The 18123-nt window shown below is 44.5% G+C and overlaps 1 protein-coding gene across 16 annotated transcripts in view; it reads left to right on the top strand.

Annotated features, from left to right (window-relative positions):
* Positions 1-853: 853 nt before the first annotated feature.
* LOC109872190 (kinesin-like protein KIF1A) overlaps positions 854-18123 on the top strand; it is a 56420-nt gene continuing 39150 nt past the window's right edge. For 8 of the 16 annotated variants that reach the window (XM_031806830.1, XM_031806833.1, XM_031806822.1 and 5 more), the window contains exons 1-4: positions 854-1132; positions 2835-3024; positions 10139-10212; positions 12442-12624. In XM_031806830.1, coding sequence (XP_031662690.1) covers positions 2919-3024; positions 10139-10212; positions 12442-12624 — 363 coding nt within the window. In that variant the 5' untranslated portion in view covers positions 854-1132; positions 2835-2918. The remainder of the gene's footprint in view (positions 1133-2834; positions 3025-10138; positions 10213-12441; positions 12625-18123) is intronic. The other 8 variants (XM_031806828.1, XM_031806831.1, XM_031806827.1 and 5 more) reach the window with 1 other exon arrangement.

Consider the following 18123-nt stretch of genomic DNA (forward strand, 5'->3'; position numbering starts at 1 on the left):
TAGGATGGTGTTACTAATGTTTGGTACACTCAGTGTATGTTGGCTTTATGTAATAGTGACAGCTGTCCAGCAGATGGGGTCCAAACAATGAGTTTATATGACCTTCCTCAGCTCCCTCTATGACCAGGCTCTGACAGGGTATGTGATCAAGGTTTGATCCTGTTCATTCAAATGGATTACTTTGTGAAATGATTTGATGAAAGAGTTTACGTGGAATATCTTGGAGGGAGGAAAATCCCATTCAAGTATAATATGCTTCCTCCATAGATCATTCATGAAAATGTCAAATACAATAAAAGACATGCTTACTTCTATGAAGATGTATTAACATATCTCTGCTCTCTACTCTGTAATAGCGTTACAGTCCAGTATAATAACATAGATGTGTTGCGGTCACTTGACAAAGAAACCATATTTATGAGAAACAATAGCCTACATTGTTAACTATTGCCCACACAGCTAAATACTTGAACTTGTACAACAAAGACTTCATTCATTGGACAGCCAGTGGATACATTTCTGTTGTAGTACTGTAGGTATAGAATTACAACCTTACTATCTATTGTTTAGCTCAGTGAGAAACCAATGAGATCTGCACCACCTCAAATTATCTGTGCTTTGTATAATGGGGGCTTCCCATTGGTACCTGCATGCCTCCGCCCTCAACCTGGTCTTCTCCTCCTACCCCTCCCATTCCTTTCCCTGCTCCCTCCCCCCCCCCCCCCCCCCCCCCCTCCTTCTCTGCGCTGCTTCACTGTTCTCTACCTGCTCCACTCCGATGATGCTGATGATGTCATCATTGACATCATCATCAGCACCAATTTTTCTCTCTCTCTCTCCGAGCTCTCCTCCTGCATTAATCCAGTCTAGCCCCCTTCTCTCTCTCCTCCCCGTTCACTCCCCTACCCTTGGCTGGCAGACCGACTGACGCACCACTGTGTACCAGGCCCTGTTGTTGGAACCCACCCAGCCATAGCCCTGACTGGGGTGGTCTAGCTCACTCCTTTTCTCTCTATTGCTCGAAGCGGATACTCCCTGCATGGATACACTGAGGGAGGCTGTTAGCTGATATTAACGGAAGGAAAAATATCAAGGAGGAACCCGCTGCGGTTGTTGAATTCGAGGTGGTTTGGTAAGACAATTTGAGGTTTTGTTCTTTTCTGATGAGATGTTGTTTCTGATCACGGTCTTGGGTTGACGCAGTGGGGAACCAACGGTGTTGTTGTTCCTCATGGTTGTCTGTTTGGATTGGCCATTTTGAGGCTCTTCTTCCTTATCTTGGGGCAGTAAACAAGGATTTTAAAAGAGCACTGCGCCTTGTTTATGCATGAAGTCTGGATTATTTGGATAATGCAAACTAAATGTGTTGTTATTTTGAGGAACATTGGCATCCACATAATTAGACATTGTGAAACAATTGTTTTTAAATGTATAGAATCATCTTGTCAATAGCTTCTTTAATTTGATCAGATCCACAGTCCAAAATAAACAACAAAATCTGATAATCAATGAATTTGTTAATGTGTGGCAGGGATTAATTTATGTCTGGAGGAATTCAATGACATTGATTTCTACAGTGGGCGAATAGCCTAGCAGTAAATTGAGTGATGGCCTATATTAAATTGCTTCGACAGTGCGTTTGCTTTGAGGTGCGGCAGCGCTAGATGGTGGAGATAACAATATTTACATTATGAATGTTGGGTCTTTTCGAGTGTAAACAAAAAACCACGAACTAGGTTGCTGCATACTAACATTTGTCACTTTAATATCCATGTCAATTATGTCATTTATGTATTTATTACATTATTTTTGCGGGCCGTAGGTTTTATGATGCTATGTCTTACAGTGTGCACATAAAATGATATGACTGAGATTTTTAGCTGCTGCGCCGAGTGGATTTTGCTGTCTGTAGAATCAACGAATTCATGAAACGTAACAAGCCAACCCATTTTGTAATGGGTGGTACATTTTTTGGTCAATATAGGACAACAGACCCAGGCCCCAGTTAGGCTACATATTATTACCCATAGGCTATGACTCTTCAGGCAGGTGCAGTAACGTCGGCATTGTCAGCTGCAGCGTTGTAGACGCGCCCATTGTAAGTAGGTCCGTCGAGGATGGAGAAAGATAAGGAATGATGTCCGCTACGATGAAAGCAGCCATTTTAATTTGAGATAGCCTAGATTAGAATGTTTACCCCAGCATGTACTAGTTTATAGTCGACTAAAATGACGCACTTTATTGAGAATATTTTAATTTTAGGTTTTGAATTATCCCGACTAAAGAAAAAAAAGTAAGAAGGAGGGCCTACATTGTGATGATGGCGTGATGTATCGTAGGCAAATCAACTATACCGATACATTGATTCATGAAGTGCAGGTGATGATGTGGGTCATCCGAATTCATTGAGGAGGTGGCGAATGACGCAGCATGTAGGGCTGCCTAGTCTACGTTTGTGGTAGTCAAAAATAGATTTAGGAGAACTTCATTCTGTGTGCAATAAGTAGACAATGACAACATGTCATGTGATTCTTCCAGAATAAGAAACACTGCATGTCATCTAGCAGTCAATTCATAAGGGAAATATATGTGGCTAGACTTTACAACCAGACAGTGCTACTAAAAACAAGGTGACTGGCTGGCATTTAGTCAGGATCATTATAACATGCCAGGTCCTCATGAAGTCTTTCAATGCACTATAACTGCATCACAATGCAACCACGCAGGTTATGTAAAGTTGTTACCCGTTTTTATGTTAGATGATGGCATTACAAAGTAGTTGAAGCTCTGAATGAAGATCTGATTTTATCTCACCATGACATCCCTCTTCACAGGTGTCAGGTGTCTACCTGGTGACAAGCCCCTCCCCTCCTGACTGAACTCCTCTATAAACACGTTGCCCTCCACTGACAGGAAGCATGGCGGGGGCTTCAGTGAAAGTGGCAGTCCGGGTCCGTCCCTTCAACTCTCGAGAGATCGGGAAGGAGAGCAAGTGCATCATCCAGATGACAGGGAACACCACAAGTGAGCATTGGATATTTGGTGTTTTAAGACATTTCTAGTATTGTAAGAAAATGCAAAAGGCACTTGCACGTCTGAGTTATCTTTGTTGCAGTTGCATGGTAATAATTGAATAACATGATAAAAAATAGGATTTGTTTTGTTGCAAATGTGTAAAAAAATAAAAAATGATATCACATTTACATAGGTATTCAGACCCATTACTCAGTACTTTGTTGAAGAACCTTTGGCAGCGATTACAGCTTTGAGTCTTCTTGGGCATGACGCTACAAGCTTGGCACACCTTTATTTGGGGAGTTTCTCCCATTCTCTACAGATCCTCTCAAGCTCTGCCAGGTTGGATGGGGAGTGTCGCTGCATAGCTATTTTCAGGTCTCTTCAGAGATGTTTGATCGGGTTCAGGTCTGTGCTCTAGTTGGGCCACTCAAGGACATTCAGAGACTTGTCCCGAAGCCACTCCTGCATTGTCTTGGCTGTGTGCTTAGGGTTGTTGTTCTGTTGGAAGGTGAACCTACGCCCAATCTGAGGTCCTGAGCGCTCTGGAGCAGGTTTTCATCAAGGATCTCTCTACACTTTGCTCCGTTCAACTTTCCCTCGGTCCTGACTAGTCTCCCAGTCCCTGCCGCTGAAAAACATCCCCACAGCATGATGCTGCCACCACCATGCTTCACCATAGGGATGTTATTGGCCAGGTGATGAGCAGTGCCTGGTTTCCCCCAGACGTGAATCTTGACATTCAGGCTTGGTTTCACCAGACCAGAGAATCTTGTTTCTCATGGTGTGAGAGTCCTTTAGGTGCCTTTTGGCAAACTCCAAGCGGGCTGTCATGGGCCTTTTACTGAGGAGTGGCTTCCGTCTGGCCACTCTACCATAAATGCTCTGTCAGAGTGACCATCGGGTTCTTGGTCGCCTCCCTGACCAAGGCCTTTCTCCCCCGATTGCTCAATTTGGCTGGGCGGCCAGCTCTAGGAAGAGTCTTGGTGGTTCCAATCTTCTTCATTTAAGAATGATGGAGGTCACTGTGTTCTTGCTGCAGAAATTTATTGGTACCCTTCCCCAGATCTGTGCCTGAACACAATCCCGTGTCTGAGCTCTACGGACAATTCCTTCGACCTCATGGCTTGGTTTTTGCTCTGACATGCACTGTCACCTGTAGACCCTTATATAGACAGGTGTGTCCCTTTCCAAATCATGTCCAATCAATTGAATGTACCATAGGTGTAGAAACATCTCAAGGATGATAATTGGAAACAGGATGCACCTGAGCTCAATTTCGTGTCTCATAGCAAAGGGTCTGAATACTTATGTAAATCAGTTTTACATTTTTATGTTTAAAACATTTGCAAACATTTCTAAAAACCTGTTTTCGAGGGCCTCCTGAGTAGTGCAGCGGTCTAAGGCCCCTCATCGCAGTGCTAGGGGCGTTACTACAGACCGGGTTCATTCCCGGGCTGTGCTAGAAACGGCCATGGCTGGGAGTCCCATAGGACTGCGACAATTGGTCCAGCGTCGTCCGGGTTAGGGAGGGTTTTGCCGGTGGGTCTTTACTTGGCGGGTCATGTTTCGGAGGATGCATTACTCCACCTTTGCCTCTCCCAAGCTCATTGGGGAGTTGCAGCGATGTGACAAGATTGAAAACTGGGGAGAAAAAGGGGTGTAAAATACCCCCCCCCCCAAAAAAAAAATATATATATGTAAACAAACTGTTTTTGCTTTGTCATTGTGGGGTATTGTGTGTAGATTGATGAGAAAATTATTTCATTTAATCCATTTTAGAATAAGGCTGTAATGTAACAAAATGTGGAAAAGGTCAAGGGGTCTGAATACTTTCCGAATGCACTGTATACAGATGAATGTGAATACCCTTCAAATTAGTGGATTCGGCTATTTCAGCCCCACCCATTGTTGACAGGTGTATAAAATCGAGCACATTGCCATGCACTCTCCATAGACAAACATTGGCAGTAGAATGGCCTTACTGAAGAGCTCAGTGACTTTCAACATGGCACCGTCATAGAATGCCACCTTTCCAACAAGTCAGTTTGTCAAATTTCTGCCCTGCTAGAATTGCCCCGGTCAACTGTAAGTGCTGTTATTGTGAAGTGGAAATTTCTAAAAGCAACACCACTCAGCTGCACACAAGCCTAATATCACCATGTGCAATGCCAAGCGTCAGCTGGAGTTGTCTAAAGCTCGCCGCTATTGAACTCTGGAGCAGTGGAAACGCATTGTCTGGAGTGATGAATCACACTTCACCGTTTGGCGGATGTCAGGAGAACGCTACCTGCCCCAATGCATAGTGTCAACTGTAAAGTTTGGTTGAGGAGAAATAATGGTCTGGGGCTGTGTTTCATGGTTCGGGCTAGGCCCCTTAGTTCCAGTGAAGGGAAATCTTAACGCTACAGCATACAATGACATTCTGGATGATTCTGTGAATCCAACAGTTTGGGGAAAGCCCTTTCCTGTTTCTGCATGACAATGCCCCCGTGCACAAAGCGAGGTCCATACAGAAATGTTTTTTTGAGTTCGGTGTGGACGAACATGACTGGCGTGCACAGAGCCCTGACCTCAACCCCATTGAACACCTTAGGGATGAATTGGAATCCCGACTGACTGCGAGCCAGGCCTAATCGTCGAACATCAGTGCCTGACCTCACTAATGCTTTTGTGGTTGAATGGAAGCATGACCCCGCAGCAATGTTCCAACATCTAGTGGAAAGCCTTCCCAGATGAGTGGAGGCTGTTATAGCAGCAAAGGGGGGGACCAACTCTATATTAATGCCCATGATTCTGGAATGAGATGTTCGACAAGCAGGTGTCCACACACTTTTGGTAATGTAGTGTATGTCAAATCTAAAATATTTTAGTTGGGGGTCAACTGATGAAGGCAGTGATTGGCTAAGTACTGGTAGGGGAAATGCTGGTTTTATGCCTTGTGTGCCATTGTTATAGTAGGCAATGTAGCCAATGTTCTATAGTGATCTCTGGAATATGTATTGATGAATCCTATCAAGTTTCAGGCAAGACCTAAGTGCAGACTGTGTTGAAGTAACAATGTTTATTGTAACAACAGGGGCAGGCAAACAACAGGTCAAGACAGGCAGGGGTCGATAATCCAGAGTAGTGGGGCAAAGGTACAGGACGGCAGGCAGGCCCAGGGTCAGGTCAGGCAGAGGTCGGTACTCCAGAGTAGGGGCAAAGGCACAGGACGGCAGGCAGGCACAGGGTCAGGTCAGGCAGAGGTCGGTACTCCAGAGTAGGGGCAAAGGACAGGACGGCAGGCAGGCCCAGGGTCAGGACAGGCAGAGGTCGGTACTCCAGAGTAGGGGCAAAGGCACAGGACGGCAGGCAGGCCCAGGGTCAGGTCAGGCAGAGGTCGGTACTCCAGAGTAGGGGCAAAGGCACAGGACGGCAGGCAGGCCCAGGGTCAGGTCAGGCAGAAGTCGGTACTCCAGAGTAGGGGCAAAGGACAGGACGGCAGGCAGGCTCAGAGTCAGGACAAGCAAGGGTCACAACCAGGATGGCGAGACTAAGAGAGACTGGGGAAAAGCAGGAGCTGAGACAAACCACTGGTTGACTTGAACAAACAAGACAAACTGGCAACAGACAAACAGAAAACACCGTACCCAGGGGATAAGGGGAAGATGGGCGACACCTGGAGGGGGGTGGAGATAAGCACAAGGACAGGTAAATCAGATCAGGGCGTGACAAATCCTTGAAAGGCCTTCCATTGTGATATACATCATTTTCCAGTCTGATAACTCCAGGCAAATATGTTCTTGACAATAATAAATACAGTTTGATGAAATATTTACTATTATGGTCTGATTTAGATTGGGCCTTCAGGAGACGATCTCATATTGTTGCGGTCTGATGAAAAATCTTGTAACTCCTTTTTTTTTTTGCCGTTACATTTGAAATGTTTTAAATTTGTTGAGAGCAGTAACTCCCCCCAAAATGTACTCTGAACATTTCATGACTCTCGGACCAAGGACCAAGATGGTAGCCTTGTGGTTAGAGCGTTGGGCTAGTAACCGAAAGGTTGCTAAATCAAATCCCCAAGTTGACAAGTTAAAAATGGGTCGTTCTGTCCCTGATCAAGGCAGTTAACCCACTGTTCTTAAGCTGTCGTTGTAAATAAGAATTTGTTCTTAACTGACTTGCCTAGATAAATAAATAATCATTCTGAAGTTTCATATTTTTTTGCTCATTCATGGGAAAATTGTGGTCAAGAAAAGCTTCTGTTTTGGAGAGAAGAGATTTTCATCCGACATTGACGATATGACATTGTATATGGTTTTAAAATACATGTAAAATACACGCTTGAAAGCAATGTGACGGTGGGCAGTGGGGCTTGTAACACATCTCCATAGGAAGTGAAACAAAGGGTCCAGTCAGAACCGAGTGTGTCTGTGTGTGTGGACCTCTAGAGCGTCTTATCCCTCGAGCCAGAGGGACCAATAGGCCTCGTTGTTTCTGTCTGAGCTGAGACACTGAGTCAGCTGATGTGTGTGTGGGTGTGTCTTGTTCCTCTGCTTTGTGCCTGTCGGCGGGTCTGTTTATGACCTCATTCCCACAATCTTTGGCCTGGTACTGTCGCGTCTTTACTATTATTAACTGAAGACTGATAGTTTTTATCAAAGATTCTCTGTAATTAGTTACTATGCGACCAACTGATTAATCACGTAACTAATTAACTATGAAATCGGGGCACCAAGGGAAAATAGGGGGATGGGCTTGCTATACCCAAAAAGGCCAACGTCATGACAGTACAGATTAGGTTAGATCTCTGGAAATCTCTGAAATTGCTTTGGTGAAAGGTAATACATTGTACTGTTTACCATGTAAACATCAGCTAGCATCATCCTCTTCCTGGTTGCTTCCACTCTACGGTTATTTCAAGGAACTTTAGACTATTAGGATGGGAATGCTTGCAGAAATCTCATCTGTCTTGTATCACTGAGGGATTGTAACCACATTTCCATCTACAGTTTTTATGTGATTAAAGTCATTTGTTATGAACCAAAAAAATCACGACAGCTGTGATGGAAACAGGAAGTTTCAGGGCAATTCTATAAATGCTGACAGATAATTTGTTGATTCGATATGGTGGGATCTTTTTGTGTCTGTAAAATGAATTTAGTTGATAATGGCAGTCGACATGCCTTTATGAGCTAATATTGATATAATAACCATCATATAGGAAGTAAACTTGGAGTTACGCGATGATATGGTGTGTGGTCCTCCCACTACAACTCAGGAAACCATGCAGTTTATTAGGCTACAGATTAAATAAGTTATGATGAACTACACAAGGTGGGGAAGTGCACAGTGATCTTGATGCTCCTTTCCAATAAATATTGAGGGTCTGATTTTTGGTGACATGATGATCGATGCTTGTCTGCGTTTGACAAATAAAAATATTCTCACTCTTATCCATAATAATCTCATCATGTAGACCAGCCTTCCCGCACAGCCTACCTGCGAGCTGTTGGGTAGAGAGCACATGCAAAGACCAGAGTAGACACATTTGCTATTTAAATTCAACAGTTTTTGTGACAAAACTATCGGTAGAGCTGAACTGAGATGGAAACACATTGACCTTTAGATTTGTATTCTGTACATGAAAAATAAAATTTTGTGTGTGGATTTCTGTGCGTTTTTCATGCGGATTTTAGAATATTTGGATGGAAACATAGCTACTGACGCATTCTACTGTTCAACTGAAACATTGTTTTACGACTTTCAACTTCTTCCTTCCTGTGACTGCCTACTTCCTTCCTGTGACTGCCTACATCCTTTCTGTGACTGCCTACATCCTTTCTGTGACTGCCTACATCCTTTCTGTGACTGGCTACTTCCTTCCTGTGACTGCCTACATCCTTTCTGTGACTGCCTACATCCTTCCTGTGACTGCCTACATCCTTCCTGTGACTGCCTACATCCTTTCTGTGACTGCCTACATCCTTTCTGTGACTGCCTACTTCCTTCCTGTGATTGCCTACATCCTTTCTGTGACTGCCTACATCCTTCCTGTGACTGCCTACATCCTTTCTGTGACTGCCTACATCCTTTCTGTGACTGCCTACATCCTTTCTGTGACTGCCTACATCCTTCCTGTGACTGCCTACATCCTTTCTGTGACTGCCTACATCCTTCCTGTGACTGCCTACATCTTTCCTGTGACTGCCTACATCCTTTCTGTGACTGCCTACATCCTTTCTGTGACTGCCTACATCCTTTCTGTGACTGCCTACATCCTTCCTGTGACTGCCTACATCCTTTCTGTGACTGCCTATATCCTTCCTGTGACTGCCTACATACTTCCTGTGACTGCCTACATCCTTCCTGTGACTGCCTACATCCTTCCTGTGACTGCCTACATCCTTTCTGTGACTACCTACATCCTTTCTGTGACTACCTACATCCTTCATGTGACTGCCTACATCCTTTCTGTGACTACCTACATCCTTCCTGTGACTGCCTACATCCTTCCTGTGACTGCCTTCATCCTTCCTGTGACTGCCTACATATCTCTATCAATACCTAATGCTGATACAGCAGCATCATCAGTGGTGTCTGACCAATCATAATATCACTTATGCCATAGACTGGGGAATGTACTCTAGCCGCGTTCACGTGCTAGCAAGTTGAAAAGGTCAGTTTCCTAGTTCTGACTAGCACGTGCACGCGAGTACATTCCCCAGTCTATGACATAAGTGACATCATGATTGGTCAGACACCACTGATGATGCGGCTGTATCAGTCAGGCTCAGATGAACCTAATCGCTGCATTACCTCTAAGGGCCACAGACACCAGCTGCTGCCAGGTGCTTTCTCTGCTTCTGTGGCTTGGCCATTAAAGCTTTCACAGAGACGGACTTGCTCAGTTTTCCACAAACGCTTGGCCTATTTTCAGATTCCACCAGCTCCACAATTCTTCCTGAAATGATGACAATGCATTTTCCACTAATTGTACCTTCTGTATGTAGTCAGCCAAATACACTGTATATGGCAGACCAGATATATAATATATCACAATAGTTTACTTGGTGTAGATTTCTGGGTTTGGTTTGGATACTTCTAACCTTTGTTTCCTTCCTGTCTGTCCTTTCAGCAATCCTAAACCCCAAACAGCCGAAGGAGAACAAGAGCTTCAACTTCGACTACTCCTACTGGTCACATACCACGGTGAGTTTTGCCACACAAGTCCCACACTAGAGACTTGAATGTCGTGCATTTAAAGATCATGCAAGTCATGAGGTCAGTATTTACTCTGTAATTGCTTAATAAAGGTGTATTAAACCTCAATCCCTTTCGCTCTCCTCTCTCACTCTCTCTCTTCTTGCGCTCTCGCCCAATATCTCTCTCTCTCTGTCTCTCTCTCCTCTCTTGCTCTCTGTCTCTCTGTTTCTCTCTTGCTCTCTGTCTCTGTTTCTCTCTCCTCTCTTGCGCTCTCTCTCTCTCTCTCTCCTCTCTTGCTCTCTCTCTCTCTCTCTCTCCTCTCTTGCTCTCTCTCTCTCTCTCTCCTCTCTTGCTCTCTCTCTCTCTCTCTCTCTGTTTCTCTCCTCTCTTGCTCTCTCTCTCTGTTTCTCTCTCCTCTCTTGCTCTCTCTCTCTCTGTTTCTCTCTCCTCTCTTGCTCTCTCTCTCTCTGTTTCTCTCTCCTCTCTTGCTCTCTCTCTCTCTGTTTCTCTCTCCTCTCTTGCTCTCTCTCTCTCTCTGTTTCTCTCTCCTCTCTTGCTCTCTCTCTCTCTCTGTTTCTCTCTCCTCTCTTGCTCTCTCTCTCTCTCTGTTTCTCTAACCTCTCTTGCTCTCTCTCTCTCTCTGTTTCTCTAACCTCTCTTGCTCTCTCTCTCTCTCTGTTTCTCTAACCTCTCTTGCTCTCTCTCTCTCTCTGTTTCTCTAACCTCTCTTGCACTCTCTCTCTCTCTCTGTTTCTCTAACCTCTCTTGCGCTCTCTCTCTCTCTCTGTTTCTCTCTCCTCTCTTGCTCTCTCTCTCTCTCTGTTTCTCTCTCTTGCTCTCTCTCTCTCTCTGTTTCTCTCTCCTCTCTTGCTCTCTCTCTCTCTCTGTTTCTCTAACCTCTCTTGCTCTTTCTCTCTCTCTGTTCTCTAACCTCTCTTGCTCTCTCTCTCTCTCTGTTTCTCTAACCTCTCTTGCGCTCTCTCTCTCTGTTTCTCATCTCCTCTCTTGCCCTCTCTCTCCTCTCTTGCTCTCTTGCCCTCTCTCTCCTCTCTTGCTCTCTCTCTGTTTCTCTAACCTCTCTTGCCCTCTCTCTCCTCTCTTGCTCTCTCTCTGTTTCTCTAACCTCTCTTGCTCTCTCTCTCTCTTGTTTCTCTAACCTCTCTTGCGCCTCTCTCTCTCGTTTCTCTCTCCTCTCTTGCCCTCTCTCTCCTCTCTTGCTCTCTTGCCCTCTCTCTCCTCTCTTGCTCTCTCTCTGTTCTCTAACCTCTCTTGCCCTCTCTCTCCTCTCTTGCTCTTCTCTCTGTTTCTCTAACCTCTCTTGCTCTCTCTCTCTCTCTGTTTCTCTAACCTCTCTTGCTCTCTCCTCTCTCTCTGTTTCTCTAACCTCTCTTGCTCTCTCTCTCTCTCTGTTTCTCTAACCTCTCTTGCTCTCTCTCTCTCTCTGTTTCTCTAACCTCTCTTGCTCGCTCTCTCTCTCTGTTTCTCTAACCTCTCTTGCTCTCTCTCTCTCTCTGTTTCTCTCTCTCTCTCTCTCATTCTCTCTCCTCTCTTGCTCTCTCTTCTCTCTTTCTCTCTCCTCTCTTGCTCTCTCTTCTCTGTTTCTCTCTCTCTCTCTCATTCTCTCTCTCTCTCTGTTTCTCTCTCCTCTCTTGCTCTCTCTCTCTCTCTCTGTTTCTCTCTCCTCTCTTGCTCTCTCTCTCTCTCTGTTTCTCTAACCTCTCTTGCTCTCTCTCTCTCTCTCTGTTTCTCTAACCTCTCTTGCTCTCTCGCTCTCTCTGTTTCTCTAACCTCTCTTGCTCTCTCGCTCTCTCTGTTTCTCTAACCTCTCTTGCTCTCTCGCTCTCTCTGTTTCTCTAACCTCTCTTGCTCTCTCTCTCTCTCTGTTTCTCTAACCTCTCTTGCTCTCTCTTCTCTGTTTCTCTCTCTCTCTTGCTCTCTCTTCTCTGTTTCTCTCTCTCTCTCTCTCATTCTCTCTCCTCTCTTGCTCTCTCTTCTCTGTTTCTCTCTCTCTCCTCTCTTGCTCTCTCTTCTCTGTTTCTCTCTCTCTCTCTCTCTCATTCTCTCTCCTCTCTTGCTCTCTCTCTCTGTTTCTCTCATTCTCTCTCCTCTCTTGCTCTCTCTCTCTGTTTCTCTCTCTCTCTCTCTCTCTCTCTCTCTCTCTGTTTCTCTCTCTCTCTCTCTCTCTCTGTTTCTCTCTCTCTCTCTCTCTCTCTCTCTCTCTCTCTCTCTCTGCAGCCGGACGACATCAACTATCATTCACAGAAGCAGGTGTACAAAGACATTGGAGAGGAGATGTTGCTGCATGCCTTTGAGGGCTACAACGTGTGTATCTTTGCATATGGCCAGACTGGATCTGGGAAGAGCTACACCATGATGGGCAAGCAGGACCAGAAGGACCAGCAAGGCATTATCCCTCTGGTAGGATGGATGGATAAATGGATGGATGACAAAATGTAGTAAAGACATCATAATCTATAGTTACTTCATCACGTACATGTCAAATACTGAAACTATGAAAACACATTTAGGTTTATGCAAACAAAATGCCTCTTATTCATAATACATACTGATTGCTGTGATCAATGACCCAAGCCCAGCTCAGTTAATCCCTACCATTGTGTCACTGAGTTGTCATAATGCTTCAGCAAATGTACATTATCCCTTGTGCGTTGGTAGACACAATGTAAGTAACCTAATTTATGTCGCTCTTAACTGACCTGAATGTCTCTGCTCATCCTACATATATTGTATGCAGTAATCATTATGAACCAGAGTTAAACTGTTAGCACTGAGGTGGTGTGCCCTAGTAGGACGTCCACTGTGTGCAGCACACCCTGCACTAACATAAATAATATGAGCATGTCTACTTCTGCTAAGCATCCCAGTAAAGCAATGAAAACAATCAAGTATCACAGAAAAGTGCAAAATAAATTGCCCATGTGAACATATGTAGCTTAAGAAACAAGGTTCATGAAATACATTTTTTACTAGTAACAGATGACATTCATATTCTGACAATCTCTGAAACTCACTTAGATAATACCTTTGATGATACAGTGGTAGCAACACATGGTTATAACATCTACAGAAAAGACAGAAATGCCCATGGTGGAGGTGTAGCGCTTTATAGTCATGATCTACAGGTTCATCTGTCTCACTTGAATCCCATTCTTGTGGGAAGCTGCTATAGGCCACCAAGTGCTAATAGTCCATATCTGGATAACATGTGAAATGATTGATAATGTATGTGATATCGATAGAGAGGTATAATTTCTGGGTGATTTTAAATATTGACTGGCTTTCATTAGGCTGCCCACTCAAGAGAACTTCACACTGTAACTAGTAACTGCAACCTCGTTCAGGTTATCGATCAACCTACCAGGGTAGTTACAAACAGCACAGGAATGGAATCATCAACATGTATTGATCACATCTTTACTGATGCTGCAGAAATTTGCTTTAAAGCAGTATCCATATCCATCGGATGTAGTGTCACAATATAGTAATGGCGCCAGAGGGGATGGCTGCCGTTTTACAGGCTCCTAACCAACTGTGCTATTCTGTTTGCTTTTTCGCATTGTTTGTAACTTATTTTGAACATAAAGTTGACGCTATGGTCTCTTATGACTGAAAAGAGCTTCTGGACATCAGAACAGCGATTACTCACCTTGAACTGGGCAAATGAGTCCGACGTAAATTATATACTGCTCTCCGGAGACCCGGCCCAAATCCCTGTCATTTGCGGGAAGAAAAGGCAGAGATACAGAGGGAGAAGGTTGGGATGCCTTGTTAGGATTCGTAGGCGAGTGAGAATATCACCACTACCATTGGTTCTATTGGCCAATGTGCAATCACTGGAAAACAAACTGGATGAACGGCCGAGACTATCCTACCAATGGGACATTAAAACATGTAATATCTTATGTTTCACCGAGTCATGGCTGAACGACGACATGGATAATATAGAGTTGTCCTGGTTTTCCGTCCATCGGCAGGACAGAGCAGCTACGTGTGGTAAGACGAGGGGCAGGGGTGTGTGTCTATTTGTCAATAACAGCTGATGCACAATGTTTAATATTAAAGAAGTCTCAAGGTATTGCTCACCTGAGGTAGAGTACCTCATGATGAGCTGTAGATCACACTACCAAGAGAGTTCTCATCTATATTGTTCATAGCCGTCTATTTACCACCACAAACCGATGCGGGCACTAAGACCGCTCTCAACGAGCTGTTTAAGGCCATAAGCAAAAGAAAATGCCCATCCAGAAGCGGCGCTCCTAGTGGCCGGGGACTTTAATGCAGGCAAACTAAAATCAGTTTTACATCATTTCTACCAGCATGTCACATGTGCAACCAGAGGAAAAAACTCTAGACCACCTTTACTCCACACACAGAGATGCATACAAAGCTCTCCCTCGCCCTCCATTTGTCAAATCTGACTATAATTCTATCCTCCTGAAGCAAAAACTAAAGCAGGAAGTAGCAGTGATTCTCTCAATACGGAAGTGGTCAGATGACGTGGTTGCTACGCTACAGAACTGTTTTGCAAACACAGACTGGAATATGTTCCGTGATTCATCCAATGGCATTGAGGAGTATACCCCCTCAGTCACTGGCTTCATCATTAAGTGCATTGACGACGTCGTCCCCACATTGACTGTACATACATATCCCAACCAGAAGCCATGGATTACAGGCAACATCCGCACTGAGATAAAGTCTAGAGCTGCGGCTTTCAAGGAGTGGGACACTAATCCGGACGTTTATAAGAAATCCCGCTATGCCCTTAGACGAACCATCAAACAGGCAAAGTGTCAATACAGGATTAAGATTGAATCCTACTACTCCGGCACTGACGTTCGTCAGATGTGGCAGGGCTTGCAAACTATTACGGACTACAAAGGGAAACACAGTCGCTTCAAGGCAAGCAAAACTGAAGCATGCATGAGAGCACCAGCTGTCCCGAAAGACTGTGTGATCACGCTCTCCGTAGCCGATGTGAGCAAGACCTTTAAACAGGTCAACATTCACAAGGCCAGGGCGTGTACTCAGAGCATGAGCAGACCAACTGGCAAGTGTCTTCACTGACATTTTCAACCTCTCCCTGACCGAGTATGTAATTCCCAAGTTTCAAGCAGACCATCATAGTTCCAGTGCCAAGAAAGTGAAGGTAACTTGCCTAAATGACTACCTCCTCGTAGCACTCACATTGGTAGCCATGAAGTGCTTTGAAAGGCTGGTCATGGCTCACATCAACACCATCAATGCAGAAACCCTAGACCCTCTCCAATTCACATACAACCCCAACTCCACACTGCCCTTACCCACATGGACAAAAATAAAAGCTATGTGAGAATGATGTTCATTCATACAGCTCAGCATTCAACACCATAGTGCCCTCAAAGCTCATCGCTAAGCTAAGGACTCTGGAACTAAACACCTCCCTCTGCAACTGGATCCTAGACTTCCTCATGGGCCGCTCCCAGGTGGTAAGGGTAGGCAACAACACATCTGCCACGCTGATCCTCAACACAAGGGCACCTCAGGGGTGTGTGCTTACTGCCCTCCTGTACTCCCTGTTCACCCACGACTTCGTGGCCAAGCACAACTCCAACAGCATCATTATGTTTGCTGACGACACAACAGTGATATTTTTTTATTTATCCTCTATTTTACCAGGTAAGTTGACTGAGAACATGTTCTCATTTGCAGCAACGACCTGGGGAATAGTTACAGGGGAGAGGAGGGGGATGAATGAGCCAATTGTAAACTGGGGATTATTAGGTGACCGTGATGGTTTGAGGGCCAGATTGGGAATTTAGCCAGGAAGGCTTGATCACCAACAACGATGAGACAGCCTATAGGGAGGAAGTCAGAGACCTGGCAGTGTGTTTCCAGGACAACCTCTCCCTCAATGTGAGCAAGACAAAGGAGATGATCGTGGACTACAGGAAAAGGAGAGCCGAACAGGCCCCCATTAACATCGACAGGGCTGTAGTGGAGCGTGTCGAGAGTTTCAAATTATTTGGTGTCCACATCACCAACAAACTATCATGGTCCAAACACACCAAGACAGTTGTGAAGAGGGCACGACAACACCTTTTCCCCCTCAGGAGACTGAAAAGATTTGGCATAGGTCCTCAGATCCTCAAAAAGTTATGCTGCTGCACCATCGAGAGCATCCTTACCGGTTGCATCACCGCCTGGTATGGCAGCTGCTCGGCATCCGGCCGTAAGGCGCTACAGAGGGAAGTGCGTACGACCCAGTACATCACTGGGACCAAGCTTCCTGCTGCTACTCAGTGTTTATTATCTATGCATAGTCACTTTACCCCAACCTACACTTTACCCCAAACTACCTCGACTAACCTGTACCCCCGCACATTGACTCGGTACCGGTACCCCCTGTATATAGCCTCGCTATTGTTATGTAATTTAATTGTGTTACTTTTTATTTGTTACTTTAGTTTATTTACTAAATATTTTCTTAACTATATTTCTGTCACGTTCTGACCTTAGTTCTTTTGTTATGTCTTTGATTAGGTCAGGGCGTGAGTTGGGTGGGTTGTCTATGTTCCTTTTTCTATGTTTTGGGATTTCTGTGTTTGGCCTGGTATGGTTCTCAATCAGAGGCAGCTGTCAATCGTTGTTCCTGATTGAGGACCATACTTAGGTAGCCTGGTTTCACTTTTGAGTTGTGTGTGATTATTTTCCGTGTCAGTATTTGTTCCACACGGGACTGTTTCGGTTTTTGTTTCTTCACTTCGTTATTTTGTATTTTGGTGTTCAGGCAAATAAACATAATGAACACGTACCACGCTGTGCATTGGTCCGATCTCTCCTACTCCTCCTCAGACGAAGAGGAGGAAAGCCGTTACAATTTCTTGATCTGCATTGTTGGTTAAGGGCTTGTAAGTAAGCATTTCACTGTAAGGTCTACACCTATTGTATATCCCCAGCTTGAGACAAATACAATTTGGTTTTTAGTAACCATATCAAGGAAAACCAAAGTTCCAAAGGCTGGCCCTAATATAGTGTATAAGAGGTCATACAATACATTTTGTATTGATTCCTATGTTGTTGATTTAAAGAACATTTGTTGATCTGTGGTGTGCAATGAGGAGCAACCATACGCTGCACTTGACACATTTATTAAATTGCTTATTTCAGTTACTAATAAGCATGCATCCATTAAAAACAATATTGTTGTCTATCAACAATGACAAGCCACTGAGGTCTGATTTAATGGAAAATTACTGAGGATAATAGTGGACAATATTGCCACTCCTTATTTGCCATATTTTCAATCTAAACCTACTAGAAAGTGTGTTCCGTATGGTTGCTCCTACAAATCATTCACTAAACTCTAAACCTCAACTAAATCTTGTAATAAATCATGTGCAATTTGAGCAAGTTGAGGTGACTAAATCGCTAGGAGTAACCCTGGATTATAAACTGTCATGGTCAAAACATGTTGATACAACAATGGCTAAGATGGGAAGAAGTCTGTCCATAATTAAGCGCTGCTCTGCCTTTTTAACAACACAATCAACAAGGCAGGTCCTACAGGCCCTGGTTTTGTCACACCTGGACTACTGTTCAATCATGTGGTCAGGTGCCACAAAGAGGGACCTCGGAAAATGACAATTGGCTCAGAACAGGGCAGCACGGCTGGCCCTTAAATGTACACGGAGAGCTGACATTAATCATTTGCATGTCAATCTTTCATGGCTCAAAGTGGAGGAGAGATTGACTTCATCACTACTTGTGTTGACATGCTGAATGCACCGAGGTGTCTGTTTAAACTACTAGCACACAGCTCAGACACCTGATCATACCCCACAATACATGCCAACAGAAGTCTCTTCACAGTCCCCAAGTATAGAACAGACTATGGGAGGCGCACAGTACTAAATA

This window comes from Oncorhynchus kisutch, linkage group LG27 (genome assembly GCF_002021735.2).
Source record: "Oncorhynchus kisutch isolate 150728-3 linkage group LG27, Okis_V2, whole genome shotgun sequence".
Taxonomy (NCBI): Eukaryota; Metazoa; Chordata; class Actinopteri; order Salmoniformes; family Salmonidae; genus Oncorhynchus; species Oncorhynchus kisutch.